The following is a 19,858-nucleotide window of genomic DNA, read 5'->3' on the forward strand; positions in this document are numbered from 1 at the left end:
TTGAATATTTTTAGGATCTTATTGTCATCAGCAAAAAGCCAAAAGCGTGTGTGAGAAAAAAATACTAATAATGTCGTTTATAAACAAGTTGAAAAGAAGCGGGGCTAGATGTGCTCCCTGCGGTACGCCGGATGTAACTTCGATGATAATACAATCGATGTTATTTATTTCAACTCTTTGTTTTGTATTGCTTAAATAAGAATTAAAGAAGGCCAGCAATGGGTTTCGTATGCCTATAGCTGGAAGCTAGGCTTACTATGTCAAAAACTTTAGAAAAGTCAGTATTTAAAACATCTACGTGTGATTTACTCGTATCTTCAAGGCCGTTGACTATGGTGTTGGTGAAGGGGAGTAAGTTTATAGTGGTAGATTTAGCAGATCTAAAGCCATGCTGTTCCTCAATCAGATGATAATTATCAATTTGTAATAATGATACAGTAGCTTCACTCACACAAACGCTAGGCATATTGGTAAATATCAAATCAAGACAGTAGCCAAGACAGTTGTTGATCGAGTTTAGTTGAGACAAATTCATGTAGGCGTAGAAATCTGCTATGATGGAAGCTTGAAGCGAAATGTTTATTTTAATTTTTTATAACCTACTTTAATTAAAAGCGTATTTTTCCTGGTTTCGAGGAAGGAATTTTTTCCGAGAATTAAAAAGACGAAATTATCTAATAACCGGTTGTCCAAAAGTATTTTCGGCTTCGGTAATTGAAATCAGTCGTCATATGGCCGCCATCGGTCGCTAGTTCAATTATTTGTTCGCGAAGCCTTACTTACCATGGATGTAAAGGATTGGTTGTGGTTATTTCCGATTTTGAATGCTGCGTTTTATGGTAAGTTTTTATATGGACCTTAATTTTTTTTACTAGGCATATTTTGGTGATAAAACAATTACTTGTTCGCGAAGCCTTCTCACCAAGGATGCAAAGGATTGGTTGTGGTTATTTCCGATGTTGAATGCTCCGTTTTCTGGTAAATTGTTAATATTTAACCTAATATATAATAAAGAGTCGTGTAGATAAAGTAAAGTATTCAATGTCTTTTTTATAAAATTTAAATGTAATCCTGAGGAGTTTGTAAATTCTGTCCCCCAATCCCACGGGATTTGAAAAAGGTGCGGGATTTGCAAACCCTAGCTGTAAGTACTTAGTATTTGCCAACGATGCGTAGGAATATTTAAGTTCCTCTAGTGTCCGAAGCATTAGCTGTGCTTGCAGCGCAGGATCAAAAAGTGGAGGACCCTGGAACAAGAGAGTCCAGTTGAAGAAGTCACAGGTTCTCCCCAAATAAGCCTCTCCCTATCTGACACGCCACGCAGCTGGTGAGTCGGTCCATCCCGAACACACCTCGCCAGTTGAACCCAGGAACCCCTACTAAATCACCAAACGTAGTGAACCACATGGAAGAGGTTTTTGTTATCCAATCAATGGTTCCCGGGCGGCAATAGATCAACAGGGTATGGTACATTCGAAACCGGTAGGACCAACCTCTCTAGTTCTTTACCCCCTCGGCGATTCACAAATTGTTGAGTTCCTCTCTACTGTTAGTTGCTGGTCAAATAAAAATTGCTTAGATTAGGTGTAAAGATTTTTTTTAAATATATAATTTTTCCGTATTATGCTGTCTCAGTAGAGGTAAAGTCACAAGGAGGAAATCCATAATTGGTTTTATTTTACTATATTATACTTATGTATTATAATAATGTAAACTGTCGATTTCCCGAAAATGAATAAATAAATAAATAATTAAACCGCCCATTTTGCTCTTTTTGTTTGTTCGATGTGCAAGTTATTGCACAAGCCAAGGAGGTATTGGTATATTATTATATTACAATATTGATGTACGTATATCTCAGATCTAGCTCAACGGCATACTCCTGTGCCTAGGTATTATACGGGGTGTTACGAGACATATCCGTCGTACTTTAACAAGCGATTCCCAAACATATTTGAAGTTGAAAAAATGATGGTTTTATTGTCACCGGTGATATAAATATTTTTTCTTTTCCCTTAAAAAAACAAAAAATCGACCGTAAGAGTTGTTAATATGTTGTTTCACAGTATGGGAAGTTACTAGGCTGAGTGACCAGTGAGGACATTGTGACATACATTATAATTTTTAATGTAATATTTAAGTTGTCTTGTGTTGTGCTCGTGTTTTTGTGGCGTTTTATGTTTACGTATATTATTTCAGTAGGGGTTGGTGCCTGCGTCACTGAGAGAGGGATTGTTGGAACCTGTCTGCCACAGAACCAATGCGCAGCATTAACAAAAATTCTAGACGAAACCAAATTTAACACAATTCAACAAAAGAAAGAATTTCTGGCCAATTGGCGCTGCACGGCTAGAGGTACCACTGTAAGTTTCAAATGAATATTTTCTTTAATTTAGGGCGCGGTGTGCATTATTAAATGAAACCCTTTATCTTCGTATGCCCCACTTTAGTTTATAACAGTTTTGTCCGAAAATTGTTGGTGGAATGTTGTCAACAGTGTTTACCTATGCTTGTGAGTTACAACGACTACTTATGAACTATGACATCTTTATCTCAAATACACTCGTACAGATTATACGATTGTTTAAAATATTGCTTTTTTATATATTAGCTCCACGTAGGAGGATCTAATGTCTCTCCCAGGTCAAATATTATATTAGGGGATGTTTAGAGGCCGCTTTGATAGTACGTGCAGTTTGGTCATAGCTCAGTGACAGTTGGCACGATTTCGTGCCATATCTGTCTTAGTTTTTATAATCTATGGTATATCTATTTATAAATAATAATAATAATTTATTGTCTTCGTTTCATTGGTAACATATAAATATAATGATATCCTCACTGGGATCTCCCGTGCTGAGTATTTCATTTAAATATTATAATTTAATTATAAGAAATTAATATTACAACAAAGTAACATATGAATTTAATTATAAACATATATCATGTATTATAATTTTTTTTTAATATAATTTCAAATAAGTAAGATAGTGTTTTTTTTGTATAGTTCAGTTTATTAGATTCGGTTTTAGTCTGTGTTTGATATCAGTATATTTTCTATTTCAGATCTCCCTATATTAAGTATCCAGCTTTTTATTTGAGATTTAAATGTTATAATGTTGAGGTTTTGAGTGAGAGTGGTATTTTATTGTAGAGTTTAATACTATGATATAAGAAGCTTTTTTGCCCAAAAGTTGTTTTAGTAGTTATTTGTTGGATAAGCTTTCGACCATGAGATCTAGTGTTTCTATTGTACGTGTTTGTTGTTATTTCTTGGGTTTTGTACTTATGAATGTAAATGAGTATAGTTTTAGAATATAGTTGTTTAATTGACATGATGTTAAAATTGTTGAAGATTTTGTCAGTGCTAGTTCTTACAGGAACTTTCAGTATAATTCATTATGGCTTTTTGAGTTTTAATTAGTGGATTTAGTATATTTTTATTTGCACTGCCCCATCCGATAATACCGTATTCTAACAGTGATTCGCAGAGAGCCATGTAAATTTTGATTAAGTCTTTTTTAATGAGCACATTCCTGATAGTTTTGAAAAAATAATTGTTTTTTAATTTTATTATCTAAATAGCTAATATGATTGGTCCATTTTAAATTTCCATCAATTTTTAGACCCAGATACGTTATTTATACCCAAATACCTTCAACTTCTAGGTGTGTTGCCCCAACGAAGAAGTATACTCGGAACTTCCTCCATTCGTGGAAGACCACCCCAACCTTGAACTTCTCCCGGACCCATCGCAGTGTGCCACTTTCCAGACCAACAGAATCCATGGTGGCGAGACAACAGACCCCCTGATATATACGTGGATGGCCCTTATTTCTACGGAAGGAGGTAGGTACATGGGTAGTCTGATGGAAAATGAGCCTATAGTTGTAAAAGTCAATTGATTTAAAAATATGTTAATTGTATTTATCAATATAATCTTTTCGAACGCATTTTTCGCATCGCTGATACATCAACTTCAAAACTGGTAAAAACTATTCACAGTGGAACTCTGCGCGCGTTCCAGATTATACGAGTAGGTATGCCTAAATTTTATTACTGCTCATTGATTAAATTCCTTGTGAAGGACGTTGAACAATTGGTATTATTTTGTTATCTTTATTATTTTATATTTTAGAAACAGACAGTACATCGGTTACAGTGATGAAATAATTACACATTAAAGATGATATTTTTCCTTTGTTATGTAATATATTTAGTAATAACCGGATTATATGCGCATTGAACAAATTTGTGTGCTTATATATATGAATATGTGTGATAGTGTGTATGAATGCGCATTTGGTGCAAAGATTGAAATGTACATTCAAAGTTATCCAGTTTATATTGTGGATTCCAAGTTGGCGAAGCATATTCTATTGTATATGGTTTTCCAATAAGAGGTGTTATTTTGAATAGCCCGCTATTTCGGTAGATGATACTTTTGAAGCTGTCATTTTTTGACATTTGACAAGTAGAAACAACTTTATTAATTTTTTATAAATTTAATTTAGATTAAATTTGATAATATTATTATTAAGTTCTGCAAGTGTTTTAGTTTTTTATTATTGTGACAGCTGTTTCGGCTTACAAGGCCATTTTCAAACTGTGGTTAGTCCACATTGAGACGACGTATTTATACTATTTCAAATGTAAATTTTGAAGGTGCATACATTGATTTATTACTGGTTAAACCGATGACATGATCTATTGTTGGTTAAACCAATCTATGTTTTCCCCTCAGTAAATGATAATGAGTTCTTAATTATTTACTAATGACTTTATTGCTATGAATTATTTGGGTGCATTATACTGCTTGGGTTTTGTGCACATATATATATAGCTTTGATAAGGGGGGGGTCCGCAAATTAAAAAAAAATATATAAGGTCATGTTTTCGTGAAAAAAATAGTCAGTCTTAATCAATCAGCCTTTATTTTTAAATATTATATATATAAATCATTCAGTCTCTGATATTTGAACTAAAAATAAACATAACATAATTATCGCTCCTTATTTAAATAAAATCGCTTCGTTTATAACATAAAAAAAGAAATAACATAAAATAAAAGGTGGAAAACAAAATAACTTTTTTTTATACCTAATTTGTTAAGGTACACTAAACAAAAATACTCTTTCATCTTAAGAACAAATAATTTGTTTTAAAATTGAAACACCTTTTATTTAATCACATAACCAAATAATTTATTCTAAACTTTGGTCATATTGTAAGGCACTCTTTTTAATGAACTACAATTATAAAATTAAAATCAAAAAGTATCATCCTACCTACAATAACAAAATATTTTTAATGCAAATAATACTTAATGTATGAAAAAAATAAGCGTTTTCTCTCAAGCTAAATGAAGAGCTTTCATCTTAAGAACAAAATAATTTCTTTTAAGCTTTGGTCGTATTATTATGACACTCTTTTTAATGAACTACAATATAATTAAAATTAAAAATTACCTACCTACCTACAGTAACACTAACAAAATATTGTAAATTCAAGTTATACATGAAAATAAATGTAGTTTTCTCTCAAACAAAAAAAAACTGACACGAGATTCATTGTTTTACAACTACTATTAATTAAAAATTATCATTCCTTATTTCAAATAAATGGTTGTGCTTTTTTAAATAAGTTATAACTTTTTCGTAAATAATATAAAAAAATAAACAGTATCTAGGTATTACCTGTGTGAACATTATTAACGAATAACATAAAATAAAAGGTAGAAAACAAAATTACTTTTTTAGGTGCACTAATTTCTTTAGGTACCTACCTACACTAAACAAAAAATACTCTTTCATTTTAAGAACAAAATAATTTCCTCTAAACTCTGGTCATTTTGTATGGCACTCTTTTTAATGAACCACAATATAATTAAAATTAAAAAGTACCATCCTACCTACAATGACAAAATATTTTTAATGCAATAATACTTATTTGAATATAATGAAAATAAAAAGTGTTTTCGTGGCTCGCAGTTCAGTGCACCGAACATGTCCGACCGCAGGACGAAATCTCCCGAATTCAGTTTCGGTTTCGGCCGTAGTTTCGGCTGGATGGCGGCCGAAACCGAAACTAAGCCGAAACTCGTTTTTTGGCCGAAACTAGGCCGAAACCGAAACCGAAAGTTCGGTCGGACACTACTTTAAAGTAATACATTTAGTCTTTTACGTTTAATTGCTAACTGATTAATAATTTCTTCGGAATCAAGTTGCACCGCCAGATCTCGGTGTACGCTCATTAAAGCCAGACCAGTAAGTCTTTCGTCGCCCATTTTATTTCTTAGGTAAGTTTTTAACCTCTTTAATGTAGAGAAAGATCTTTCAGGGGTTGCAGTGGACACTGGGAGTGTGGCTAAAATAATTAGAAGCTTTTTTATTAAAGGGAAAAACTGATCATCGCAGTTATCGATGGTGTCGATCACAGTTGCAGGTTTTTGTGCTACAGATTTCCAGTGATTGTGCCATATCTCATATTCACTCAGAAATATTGTGCCTTTATTTTCCCCACCCAGAAATGTTTGTGTAATCTTGTTAAGATTTTCTTTTATCCTGGAGTCATTACTGGTTTTTTCAGGTAGCAGCATTTGAATTCCTTCGATCGTCGATTCATGTGGTTTAAAACGAGCGTCGAGTTCTGTAATAACATGATCAATGAAAGGGTAAAACACATTTCGTCGGTAGTATATTTCGGCAGTTTCTGCTGCAATATTATTGCGCAGGGTTTGCCTTCCAGTTATTCTTGGCATTACTATATCGCTTGAACTCATCTGCTGTGCTTGCTCAAAAAGAATTGCGAACTGACTTTCGTTCCGAACATTTAGTAAAGTCGTTTTTACATTTTTTGTATATTCGCAAATGTTGGTCAAATCGACATTGACTTTCTGCATTGCTTTGTTAAGGTTTGCTGTATATGAAAAAACTTTTCTCAGTATAACTAAAGAAACAATAAACTGGCTGTTATCCATAGCGATTTGAAGATGGTATGCTTGAGTAGCGACGTCGCTACTAGCAGCATCTTGAAGTGCCCCAAGTGTTTCGCATATAACGGGAACCATTTCTGCAAATCTTTCGACAGCCACGTGTTTCTCGGTCCATCGTGTCTCACAAAGAGAGATAAGCGTTGAATGAGATGAATTAATTTGATCCGCAATTTTCTTCAAAAGTCCGTCGCGAAGCGGTGATAGGCGAAAAAGTTTATTACGCTCTTAATGGTTCCGATACAGTTACGTATTATTGGTATCTCACATGAATGCGCTAAAACTAAGTTGAGAACATGAGCAACACAGTGTACGAATTGCGCTCTCGGGTATTGTTCTGCGATTATTGTTCTTACGCCCCGTAACCGGCCGCTCATCACTGCAGCGCCATCATAGCCTTGACCAATCCATTTATCCATATCCAAATTATATGATAAGAGATGTGATATAATAGTCGTTGCCAAAGCTTGAGCTGAAACATCTTCTACGTGGATGAATTCTAAAAAATCTTCCCGTATAACCGATTTCCCAGATGAGCAGTGTACGTATCGTAAACATAACGCTAATTGTTCTCGCCGTGATATGTCTTGTGTTTCATCAGCAAGTACAGTAAAAAAACCAGCCTCTTTGACCCTATTAAGTACTTGCGCTTGAATAGCACTACCACATAGTTCAATCACTTGATTTTGAATTCCTGGTGACGTATACATGGCTCTACTGTGAATGTTTTGTGTTAGTAAATGATTTTTAAGTGCTTCATCGCCAGATCGCGCACGAAAACGAAGAAGTGCTCTAAAACTACCATCATTATGTTCGGGTTCATTTATCCCAATTTCTCCAAAATCACGACTTCCTCTTAGTGCTATTTCTTGCCTTCCACAAAGAATAATTGTTTCAACAATGGCTTTCAATCTTTTTCTGTTCTCTTCGGCAATTTTACTGTTTTCTGCATTCATGCACTCTATAACATCAAACGTTTTTCCTTCCATGATCCTTGCAAAATTTGCTGCCTGCTCAACAGCAAATTTATGATACTTAGTATCTGCATGGTGATCAAAGCTCTCTAAAGCTTTCTTCCAGTAAGTAAATGGCTTACTAACCAAGGCTCCAAGTTCTTGCTGACCACGACCGCCATGCTTTTTTCCAAATAAAACACATACTTTGCAAAGTGCTCCCTGCATGACGTTTGAATATACAAGCCATGAGTACCTGGTAGTCCAATGGCGTTGAAAAGAAAGTTTCTTTTTACCAGTGATAGTGACTGGAAATTTAAATGTATCCGGAGGGGTCCAAAGCTCTTTTAATGCTCTCAGCTTTTCCTCGTCATTGCTTGGAGGATGACATACGTAGAGCGCAATATCATAACCCGTCCTGGCTGCGGCTGCGGACGTAGCCGAACACAAATCCATCCTGGCTGTAACAAAGACATATTTGACTAAAACAAAACAACAGCACATACCCATCTTCAAACAGCTTTTTGGTCATATTTAATTGTAAGAATAATAATAATAATTTGTGACTCTAATACTCTAATCCATATTATAATTAAATCGTAAGCGTTCCGTTTCTGTAAGTACATAAATATTTACAAAAAAAAAACAATTCATACGCACTATAATTATGTTACTGAGGTCAATAAAATAGGTATTAAAATTTTTGTCTGTTTGTCTGTGCGTTTGACCACGCTAATCTCAGAAACGGCTTAATCGATTTGTATGCGGTTTTGTTTAACATTTTAGTCTATGTTTCATTCCAATCGGTTCATAAACTAAAAAGTTATGTTAAGAATAAGAATTTTCAACTAAAAATTAAGTCTACGCGAACAATGTCGCGGGCACCAGTTAGTTGTTAGTTAAATATAATTGTATTTCTTTCTGTTAAAAGGCGAAATGATTTTATAACACTTAGGTACACGTCGCATATACACTGAAATTACCATTTGTCAAATATTTTATGCTCACGGAAAAACATTTGTTTACAGAAATTCTCTGGGAATAAAAATAAGAGCAGGATAAAAGTTTTTAAAATTCTAGTAACTGGGTTCCTTCCTAATAAAATAAACAAGAGACTTACCTTTCTTCACTTCATCGTCATCAGTATCTGTGGATGGCCCCGCTCTATTTATTCCTACTTCTTCAATATGACAGGATTCCACATTGTCTTTTGATAAAAGTTCATTGGGATTTGGTCTCTCTTTCTTAGAAAAAAAACTCAAAAGAGATACCTGATTTGATCGTTTCATACTTTTTAAATGCGACACTTCTTTCTGTATTAAAACAACTGACAACTGCGCAACGCGAAGAGACAAAATAGACTAAACTAGATTCTAGCTTGGTATGGTGCGCGCGGCCGAAACGCGGGCGGCGGCGGCGCGCCGCGGCGGGGGCACTGCCCATTCCCCCGCTCCCCGCACTGTGGCGGACTTAAGAAACTATCGTATTCTACAATCGGCGCGGTGCAATGGGGGGGGTCCGGACCCCCAAGACCCCCCCCTTATATACGTCCGTGGTTTTGTGAAAATACTGAGAAGTGGTGAGTAAATTATTTTCCGTACTTTATTAATTAGTGTTAAATTTGGGTCATTCGTTCGTTTATTGATTTATAATTGTTCAAGTAAATTTAATCTAATGCCCGGTTTAACCAGTAATAAATCAATGTATGCACCTTCAAAATTTACATTTGAAATAGTATAAATACGTCGTCTCAATGTGGACTAGCCACAGTTTGAAAATGGCCTTGTAAGCCGAAACAGCTGTCACAATAATAAAAAAACTAAAACACTTGCAGAATTTAATAATAATATTATCAAATTTAATCTAAATTAAATTTCTAAAAAATTAAATGGAGTTCTACGAATTAAACACAAAAACAATAAATAACTTTATTAATAAAAATTTGTTGAGTTTTTCTGACCGTGTCTTTGCTGATTGGGTCCTTGAAATGCGTGAAAATGATCCGGAATTCCATCGAAAAATCATCTTGAGTGATGAGGCCCATTTCCACCTCGCTGGTTTCGTCAACAAGCAAAATTGTCGCAACTGGGGCTCGGAAAACCCAAGAGTTATTGTTGAAAACCCTATCTATCTTCAACGTGTGACTGTTTGGTGCAGTTTATGGTCCGGCGGAGTCATTGGACCTTACTTTTTCGAAAATGAGGCTGGAGCAACAGTTACGGTGAATGGATTTCGCTATCGAGAGATGATTAATGATTTTTCATGGCCGGAATTGGATGGTATTGATCTGGACAACGTTTACTTTTAACAAGATGGCGCACGTGCCACACAAGCAACGAAACCATTGATCTTTTACGGGAAAAGTTTCTTTGAATATCAAAATAACACCTCTTATTGGAAAACCCTGGACTTCTGACTGATGGAAAATATAACATTACGTGGATTGCTGAAAACTTTACTTATTCGTAGGACAAAACCAAGCATTTTATACTACCTATGAACGATTGAGTCAATTTGCTTATTAAATATAAGTTTACTATAAAGGTAAACGCCAATTTCTTTACATTCCGTTTTAGAGATTACAGGTGTGTTGTTGAGTGAATAAAGTGACTTAATTACATGTTTATTTCTGGTGAATGTCATAGAGTGACATTTACAAATGTTGCAATCTTAACAGTTTACTTTGGAATACTTGCAACAATAAAAAGATGGGCTCGAATAATCGATATTTATAAATAAATAAACAAATAAGAGAGTCCCTTGAAGATGACGATCGCCCAGGTCCTACTGTATCGTTAGTGACTGACGAAATCAGAGAAAAAGTTAAGGAAATTGTTTCATATATTTATTTTTATCAAGTTTAATCTGTAGATTTCCAGTTGTTAGTAATATTATTATTACATTTGAGAAATAGATATGTATCAAACGTTCTGCTGTGAAAACATAATTGTGCGCGACACCTGTTTCGCCTTTCGAAGGCATTATCAAACTGTGGTGAAGCCATGCTCTTACGATGTATTTATATTACTTTAAAGCTAAAAGGTTTTATTCTCATTAAAGAATTTACTCGAGACTTTTCCTGCGGCGGATCCATCATAAACGATCGTTACATCCTCACCGCCGCCCACTGCATCACGAAGCTACAGAAGGTGAAGCTAGTGGGGGTCAGGGTGGGGGAGCATGATATCTCCTCAGACAAGGACTGCATCACTCCGGAGTACTGTGCTCCCGAGGTAGAAGACTTCTACATCGAGAAGGTCATTCCTCACCCCGGATACATCGGCTTGACCCAACAAGGCATGAATCTGGAGCACGATATTGGATTGTTAAGGTTGACACATCCCATAGACCTAACGAAAAGTAAGAAACATCCCCCATCACAGATAAATTCGAGTGACAGAAAAAGGTTTTTTCGGTTTTAAGGGCACGACATTAGATGATTAAAGTTTTAGATTCCATATACCTAACGAAAGCATCCCCAATCACAGGTTCATAAGCTTGATAGATAAAACTTTTGATCTTGGAGCATGACATTGGATTATTAAGGCTGATAGATTCCATAGACCTAACGAAAGCATCCCCAATCACAGGTTCATCAGCTTGATAGATAAAACCTTTGATCTTGGAGCATGACATTGGATTATTAAGGCTGATAGATTCCATATACCTAACGAAAGCATCCCCAATCACAGGTTCATAAGCTTGATAGATAAAACCTTTGATCTTGGAGCATGACATTGGATTATTAAGGCTGATAGATTCCATATACCTAACGAAAGCATCCCCAATCACAGGTTCATAAGCTTGATAGATAAAACCTTTGATCTTGGAGCATGACATTGGATTAAAGGCTGATAGATTCCATATACCTAACGAAAGCATCCCCAATCACAGGTTCATAAGCTTGATAGATAAAACCTTTGATCTTGGAGCATGACATTGGATTAAAGGCTGATAGATTCCATATACCTAACGAAAAGTGAGAAACATTAACCCGGAGCATGGCATTAACAGAGAGTAAGAATCACTACGCCTCGACTTGAAAGTCAAAATCGAAGATATAAATCTTATTTTCTAGATGTGCTACCTGGCACTGCACTTGGAGATCTATCTTTTCAAAATCTTTTCTTGGAGAAAATATTAAACAAATATCAAACAACAACGTCAACAACAAAATAATTAAATTCCAAATAGAATCCAATAAATTCCACACGATAAGCTAGTTGAAGAGTTTTTTTTAGGTATGCCCAGTTGACTTTAAATAGTCGTATTATAATAAAACTCGCTTTATATTCGATTCATCAAAATCGCCTATTTTTGTTAATTTTTTTAAATTTACTTTTAGTTAATACCAAACCTGCCTGTCTTCCTGTTTCCAAGGAACTGCGAGAGATGTCATTAGAAAATTCTAACCTCGTCTTGACCGGCTGGGGCAGGACCAACATAGGAGATGATGGAGAATTGTTGAGTTCTGAAAAGGAGCATAGTAATGAGTTGCTCGTTGCCAAATTGCCAATAGTTTCGAACAAGTTCTGCGGCGAGAATTATAACGCGTAAGTTCTTGCATTTGAGTAATTATTTTTTTTCTGTATTGAATGTGAAACTGGAGAAGCTCATGGTCCCTAGTAAATAAAAGAGGATTACAGGTAAAGCAAACTAAATCACCGATGTGCTGGACTGATCAAGTGTCACACTTGTTCGGAACGTCAGTATCCATGGCTGTCCGTACCTACCTATAGCACAGGAGTACCTGTGTGGAGGAGCGTGTAATGGACCTGTTTGGGGTAAAATAACGTAAAGAATTTTTTTTTCATAAATTAAAATACGTTCAGAGAATAGGGAGGAACGAACAGACTATGGACATCTTTGGGACATACTAGAAGCTTTATTATAGAAACCTACGTCGGTAATAGGTGTTAACCACGTAATAATTGAAAAGAGGCGTGATGGAGCTCAACGAATCAGATCATTCCCAAAATCAATTAAATAATTTTTCGCCAATCACGGAGATTAAGGGCGGTCTAAGACACGATACACTCGAGGTTGATTTACTGTTGAGTTAACCTTGGGATCCGGCCTCACGACACGTGCAAAGGCACTTGGGATTCGACGATAAATTTGCATTCTAAGGCAGAAACAAAGCGATACCCAACCATCGATAACGAAAAAAGGGGGTGACGGTTTGGTGAAAGGAGAGGGTGTTTTAGAATGTTTGGTCCAGAAGACATATTACGAGTTGATCCTCGTAGAGAGAATTGTTTACGTTCGCTGAACTTCTGAGTGCTCTTTTCAAGTGGCCACAGTGAACACAAATTTTAACTTAAGATAGGACGTTTGGCCGAAATTGCCTAATTATATTAACACGGGGGAGATGCAAGTTGGGTAATTAAGAAAAGACATAAAAGTTAATGGGTCACGAAGTCTTTGATTAACGATCAAAATTTTACGACCTTTTTTGCGCGTAAACAAAGTTACGAGGATAATATATTGAAATTCCTAGATGAAGCGAGAAAAGAGTATATGGGTTGGGCTAAAACTAGACGCAAAAAACTGTAAAAACAGGGATGTACTGGGCGTAGATCGCCGAAAAGAAAGGACCGGAAATCGAAAAGAAACCCGAAAAGTAGTTTAGCTCATGATGGAAGGGGCTTCAACGACTCGGGTAGTGGACAGCGTTGGGTTACGAAAGATTACCAGAAGATATGCGGCGGATATCACGAAAAGAGTCAAGACAGGTAGGCGAAATTACAAAAACGTGTCGGATCAAATTTTGGAACGAATGCCTACGTATGTCATCACCGAGGGGAAGGTATATGTGTCCTGGGATCACCCACGGATCGTGTAGACACCAATCAAATGCTAGAAGGCAGCACACAAGGAAGGATACTGGATTGCGCAAGGGCTGGACATAATAGGTGAAAAGCTTCCGTTAGTTGGGATAATTTATCGATTATATTATCGATATCAATAGCGAATTTCTCGGAAAGATTTCGAAAACAACGATATAGAAATGAGCTACACCTAGTCTATAGGCCGGAAATCAACCAATATTACGGACACAACACGCGTACGAGAAAAAATAATCAAATAATTTTGCGCAATAATCTACATCGCCGAAAATCATTTACGGGAGGGCGCCCGGAAGTCAGGTCACCGAGTACACGCCTGTACCCATCTCGGCAGGGTGGTAGGTGTTTACCTCAACTCGGCAGGCGGGAACAAAAAAAAAACTGAAACGGGGTTATGCAATTCTAAACTTAACGGGGAGTGAAACCTCGAATTCATAAAGACGAAAGTCGCACAAATTTTAAGTCGATTTATTCGAAAAAAACATTATTAAATAGCGTTGTTTGGAGGAAATCGGGGGCTTTTTTCGTTTTAACTTGGTTGGAGTCGGTCTTCGAGAACTTAACGTCGCGACAGTTTGGTGTGCTATCTTTAAACTAAACTGATAGAGTTTTAAATATAGTGAAGTTGTGGTTTTAATATTAATTGAAATAATTGAAGTGTTTTAAAATTTAATTAGATTCAACCAAAAAAAAAGGGTAAACTCATAATTAGACGATACTAAATTCACGGGTTGGAGTCTCTTGGTTTGGACTAATATAGAACGATGAAACTCAACTGCAGTAATGTTTAATAATAACGCGTGTGCTATTAGAGGAGAAAAAAATAGAGAACCATAATAATTATCAAATGACCTGACGAAAACGGCTAAGACAAAGTTCTAAATTTATTGTGAAATTGAAGAGACAGTGTTTTCCTTGCGAGCACGGGAAGGATTTTTAACGGTCTACACGATATAAGAATTGAGTGAAAAAATCGAAGTGAACGTGGCAGATAATATATGAAAGGTTCTAGGGAGGGGAAGGGGGTTTTGGGTAGATCTCGGCAAATACTTACTTAGATACTCTAAAATAGTCGATAGAGAGAGATATCTAGACTAGGTACAGTGGAGGCCAACAGATACCGATGCATGTCAACTATCAATTTACGGTTAGGGAGGAAGAGATATTCTATTGAAAGAAATGATCCGCTTAAACATTCCGAAATCTAGTATTCGGTAATTTATGTGCTATCTACGGGGCGGCGTATGAAAGTAGAAATTTTAGCTAGAAAATTAGATCCAATATGGTTATAGTTCCTACTGGCGAGTAGACGGGTGACATAGATAATCGATTTCGAATTTAATACGAACCCTTAACGGCTTAGGGGCTTCTACATCCTACCTACAGCCCCTGGACGTGGATTAATGTACATGTCGTCGATATCCCGACTGGACTGGTAATATAACGATTTTGGGTGAGTGATCTTGCATGAATATATATTTCCAGAACGTTAAAATTGCGACGAAGATGGGGCTGCAACTGATAAAATAGTATCACATTTAGAACTGTTTGCTTGCTTCTAACAGCTGTGTTTAGCACGAGGCCAATGACCTACTTATTTGTAAGCAGTTAGTGGCGACACACGACCCAAAAGGAAGAAAAGGGACCCCATAAATCACTCGACGTCCGTGCCTGACGACAAAAGTCGTACATTCTACCGAGTTGGCAGCCGCACAGAGGCACCTCAAATCAACATGGAAGCGACTAGCTGCAACCAACTCATGCTCAAAACAAATAAAAAAATCAAATTAATAATATTTGTATAACCTTATATGTTCACTAACAAATTCCCGAATACCTTTGGCCTCGGCTTAGAACTCACCGTTGGAGTATGTTGTTCGTAAGCTGTCTTGAGAAAGCACACAACTTCCTCAGCTCAGAAGTTTTTCTACTTTCCTCATCACGCAATTTCGGGGCGTCAACGTTGTATGGAGAATCACGAAGAGTTCGGAAGGTCATCCCTTTTCGCGGAGCCGGGTCGGATGAGAGGACACGAGAGGCTGTATGAAAATTAATGTCAAGTTGGAATGTTTGGGCCTTGGTTCGCTGCGAAGGCGTTTAATTGAACGGGCTCCCAAGTCTTTCAAAATCGCGTGGAGGGGACGTCGGCGTGATGAACGAGGGTTCAAAATCGGAGGACGAACACATACTAAAGCGGGGTTTACCCGGAGGTTGATGCAACTCGACTGGAAAACCCTCGAGATCCTTTGCAGCAACCTTCGTGAGGTGGATAGTAGGCCTGGCGGCTAGTGGACGTTGAAAGCCTCACCAGAACAAACCTATTTGAAACATGCACGCGTTTAGCATCATGATAAGGGACGCAATGAAAATTCCCCTTTTACAGTCAGTAAAGTAGTCCGTCGGAGGAAGCGGGGCGGGGTGATTTGGGATATTCCAACAGGTGCATTACCTCTCCCTCTGACGTGAGCGGTCCGGAGGTGTCAAGGCGACTATAAGAAGAAGTTAGACCAGACCTCGGGGAAAGCCAGACACGTATTGGTTCTTGGGGTTGTGCATTTGGAAGAATAGCGACCATTTCATTTGGGGCAGTGAGGTGCCGACCCAGTTTGCAAAAAAAACCTTTTCTCGTCATTCAATCCGTTCCCATCTCCTTTTCTCTCTCGTTTCCACTTTCCATTCGCAACACCCAAAGTTTACTAACCACAGCTAAATCCATCTATCTAGTTTCAGTACACCATTACAGAGGTCGACGAGGGAGTCCCAGTACTTATGCGGAAACAACACCCCACTCAACGAAGGGTTTAGTAGCACGTACACAAAGGGAGGGGGGGGGGTACGGTTCTATGTCACAATCTAGAATTTATAAACACGGGGACATTAGGTAAGGGCGGGGATACAAGGAAATTGTAGAGATATGATAGAAACTACTAGGTCAATTAGCAATAGGGTCCAGTATTCGAAAGTTAGGTGAGACACGTACTCGTTTCTTGTAGTACTCGCTGAGGGTCGATGGACGTTTTCCCCACACTTTGGCTAAAAAGAACCGGGAGTTACCATGGAAAGGAGACATTAAATACCTACCACCCTATAACGGTGGGCTTCGAATTAACAAATCACACAACGTGAAGTTAAGGGATTTATTGTAGATCAACCCCAAAGCGAAGGCCTTACTTTACTGTGTGCAATATCGCAGGGGCGGGGGGTGTTCAGAGTTAGCTAGGCTCAGCACGATATCATTTTGCAAAAGCGAACTGAACGCTGGGGATAAAGAGGTATAAAAACCTCATCCAAGCGAGTTAGGACTATTAGGAGGTCGAGTCAACACAAGCGTCAGGATGATTGAAGTATTTCTGTATTGATGGTCACTAATAAAGTTAAAAACATATAAAACAAAGAAGATAACCGATCTATTGGACTGATCAAGCGTCACACTTGTCTGGAACGTCATTGTCCATGACTCTCTATGCCTATAGCACAGGACTACGTATGTGGAGGAGCATCAGGATGATTGAAGTGTTTCTGTATTGGTGGTAAGCTCATGGTCACTAAAAAAGTGAAAAGTGGTAAAGCAAAGGAAGAAGACTGATCTAGTGTCACACTTATCCTCGGTGTCAACGGCTCTCCGTGTTTATAGCATTAGGCCACGCGAATGGATGATGATTGGAGTATAAGTCACTATCCTGAGTACGTAGTTCACACTTATTCCTTACCAAGATGGATATTGTAATGCTAATTGAATTTCTGAGGGAAAGGATATCAGGAGAATAAAGATAGGAAAGTGCTTGATTTTGAATATAAATGTTCTCTAAATGGTGGTCTTTCACCAGGGCTGTATTCTACTACGGAACTGAGTGCAAAAATTATATAATTTTTGAATCGTTTTTCTGAAATACACATGTCAGTTCGTAACAAATATCGCTGTATTTGCTCTCGAATAAAAATTACACCGGCTCTTCAAGTGGCATGGAGTTTGGAGTGGAGACATTCTTCTAAGGGGCTTTAGAGAGTCAGTTAAAGAACACAACATAATTTATGTTATGTTCTTTAACTGACTCTCTAAAAATCACACCGGCCCTTCAAGTGGCATGGAGTTTGGAGTGGAGACATTCTTCTCGAGGGCTTTAGAGAGTCAGTTAAAGAACACAACATAATTTATGTTATGGTCTTTAACTGACTCTCTAAAAATCACACCGGCTCTTCAAGTGGCATGGAGTTTGGAGTGGAGACATTCATCTCGAGGGCTTTAGAGAGTCAGTTAAAGAACACAACATAATTTATGCTCGGCTAGTTTTCCGATGGTGACTCCAGCGATCTTTTTTTTATCAGCGACAACTTTGTTGTCGCGATGCGTCCATGCTTCATCTACTATTGTTAACAAATTATTTATTCATCCAAAGAAATTGAATTAAGTTTTAAAGCATCTACTTTAAGTCGAACATAACTTATTTTCCGGAAGAAGTAAAATTATCTCGCAAGTTTTGCAAATTTTAATGACTGTTACGCGTGCGCTTGATAAGTTTCAGATTTGTAGCTTGCACAAAACACTATTTATTTGAAAAACAAGCCAGGCGCAATATAGACGCGTCTTGTTCGAACAGAAGACCACTTATTATTTATTATATACCTACTCTATTCGTCTCAAATCCTGTATGAAATAAACAATAACCTATTAAATTTCGTCATAAGAGGGTTCCGGACTTGCAACTTCTGGGTCAAAAGTGAGAACTTGTTGAGAAATTAATTATCTAGGGCTAGAAACAGGCGAATACGCATAAGAGTACGATGAACTTTAAGTAAAACTTAATCCTTCTTCCTTGGAAAAACGTAGGAAAGACTTTGATCTTATCTGCATTTTTAAAATTATTAATGGTATGGTTGGCTCACCTACTTTTTGCAACTCATCCCTTTCAATATCTCTTCAGGTAGACTCAGAAGTAATTAATTGCTTTTTGTCAATCAACACTCCATAAATGATTGATACCATTCACCAATGTTCAAAATGGCCAGACTTGTCAACTTCAGTCAGGGCGCTCAATGATTTGGTGTAAGTCATAATGATTTTCGTCAGTCAAGTAATCAAGTAATCCAAGTATTTGTATTGATGTGACAGAAGTCGTGAACTCCATCAAAAGCTTGTTCTCGTCTTGACTTGACTTTATCTTTATTGTTTTTTATCCATATTTTTGTCATGGCTGTATTTTTTTTAATCATATATTGTATCGTTTCTCTTATCGTTGTGTTAAATGTATTGTGTTGTAATTTGATATAATAAACAGATAAATAAGATGTTTATTTCTCGTGGTTTTAGTTCGGGTATCGGCGGCATAGGCTTCCGTCAACTTTGCGCTGGAGGAGAGAAGGGCGTGAGCTCGTGCTTGGGCGATTCGGGCGGTCCTGCCGGCCAGGGGATCAAGATCGGCAAGAAGATCAAATTCGTGCAGTACGGTGTGGTTAGTGCTGGCGCACTTTGTGGCTCCGAGGGAAGGCCCACCATATTCACTAGCGTGCTCTACTATATGGACTGGATACTCGACCAGCTGGAGCCGTGACTTACACACTAACTAAGTTCAAACAAATACCCTCTAATATTAATAATAAGTCCAACTTCTGACATTTTTCGTACATTCTGATCGCAACATGCTACACTAGCACCTTCTAGTGGCATGAGTTGTGCACCTGCTTTGTTTGCTCTTACATTAACTCTGTCTTTGGTGGTTTAAACAGGTAATAAAACTGATTGTGAGAAATTTTTAGATTTCACTTTTTATGATATGAATCGGCACCTTTCACATTTTCCAGATGGTATAAATCTTTTCTTTACATGCTATAACACTGTTTTTTAAGCTGAAATAGTTACTAGTTACAAGTTAACAGTTATATGTCACTATTTTGACGACAACGTAAAATTTTATTTGCTAGGATTTAACGAACTCAAATATATAATTCTCTCACGAAAACAAAACTAACTCCGGGATTCCCCAAGGATCGAATCTAGGACCCCTCATCTTTCTTTTATTCATTAATGATATAGGCATGACCATTAACCGCTCAAAATATCTCCTCTT

At 37.1% G+C, this 19,858-nt stretch overlaps 1 protein-coding gene across 2 annotated transcripts; it reads left to right on the plus strand.

Moving 5' to 3' along the window:
• The first annotated feature begins 483 nt into the window (after positions 1 to 483).
• On the plus strand, positions 484 to 19,540 carry LOC149416728 (phenoloxidase-activating factor 3-like). 2 transcript variants are annotated; one of them, XM_089640916.1, is made up of 6 exons: positions 484 to 839; positions 2,203 to 2,363; positions 3,669 to 3,849; positions 11,005 to 11,304; positions 12,290 to 12,497; positions 19,102 to 19,540. In XM_089640916.1, exons 1-6 carry the CDS (start codon positions 785 to 787, stop codon positions 19,340 to 19,342), a joined length of 1,146 nt encoding a protein of 381 aa, XP_089497042.1. In that variant the 5' UTR covers positions 484 to 784; the 3' UTR covers positions 19,343 to 19,540. The 2 variants fall into 2 exon arrangements, with proteins under 2 accessions (XP_089497042.1, XP_089497041.1); XM_089640915.1 differs by having other exon boundaries at positions 486 to 839; positions 2,200 to 2,363.
• Positions 19,541 to 19,858: the final 318 nt, after the last annotated feature.

Source organism: Hesperophylax consimilis, chromosome 16 (assembly GCF_061612785.1).
Source record: "Hesperophylax consimilis isolate HC1 chromosome 16, BYU_Hcon_1.0, whole genome shotgun sequence".
NCBI classification, from domain to species: Eukaryota; Metazoa; Arthropoda; class Insecta; order Trichoptera; family Limnephilidae; genus Hesperophylax; species Hesperophylax consimilis.

Coding starts and splice junctions, on each gene's coding strand:
- LOC149416728 (XM_089640915.1), top strand. CDS start 785: ATGGATGTAAAGGATTGGTTGTGGTTATTTCCGATTTTGAATGCTGCG. Junction 3,850..11,004: donor CCTTATTTCTACGGAAGGAG/GTAGGTACATGG, acceptor TTCTCATTAAAG/AATTTACTCGAGACTTTTCC. Junction 11,305..12,289: donor TCCCATAGACCTAACGAAAA/GTAAGAAACATC, acceptor ATTTACTTTTAG/TTAATACCAAACCTGCCTGT.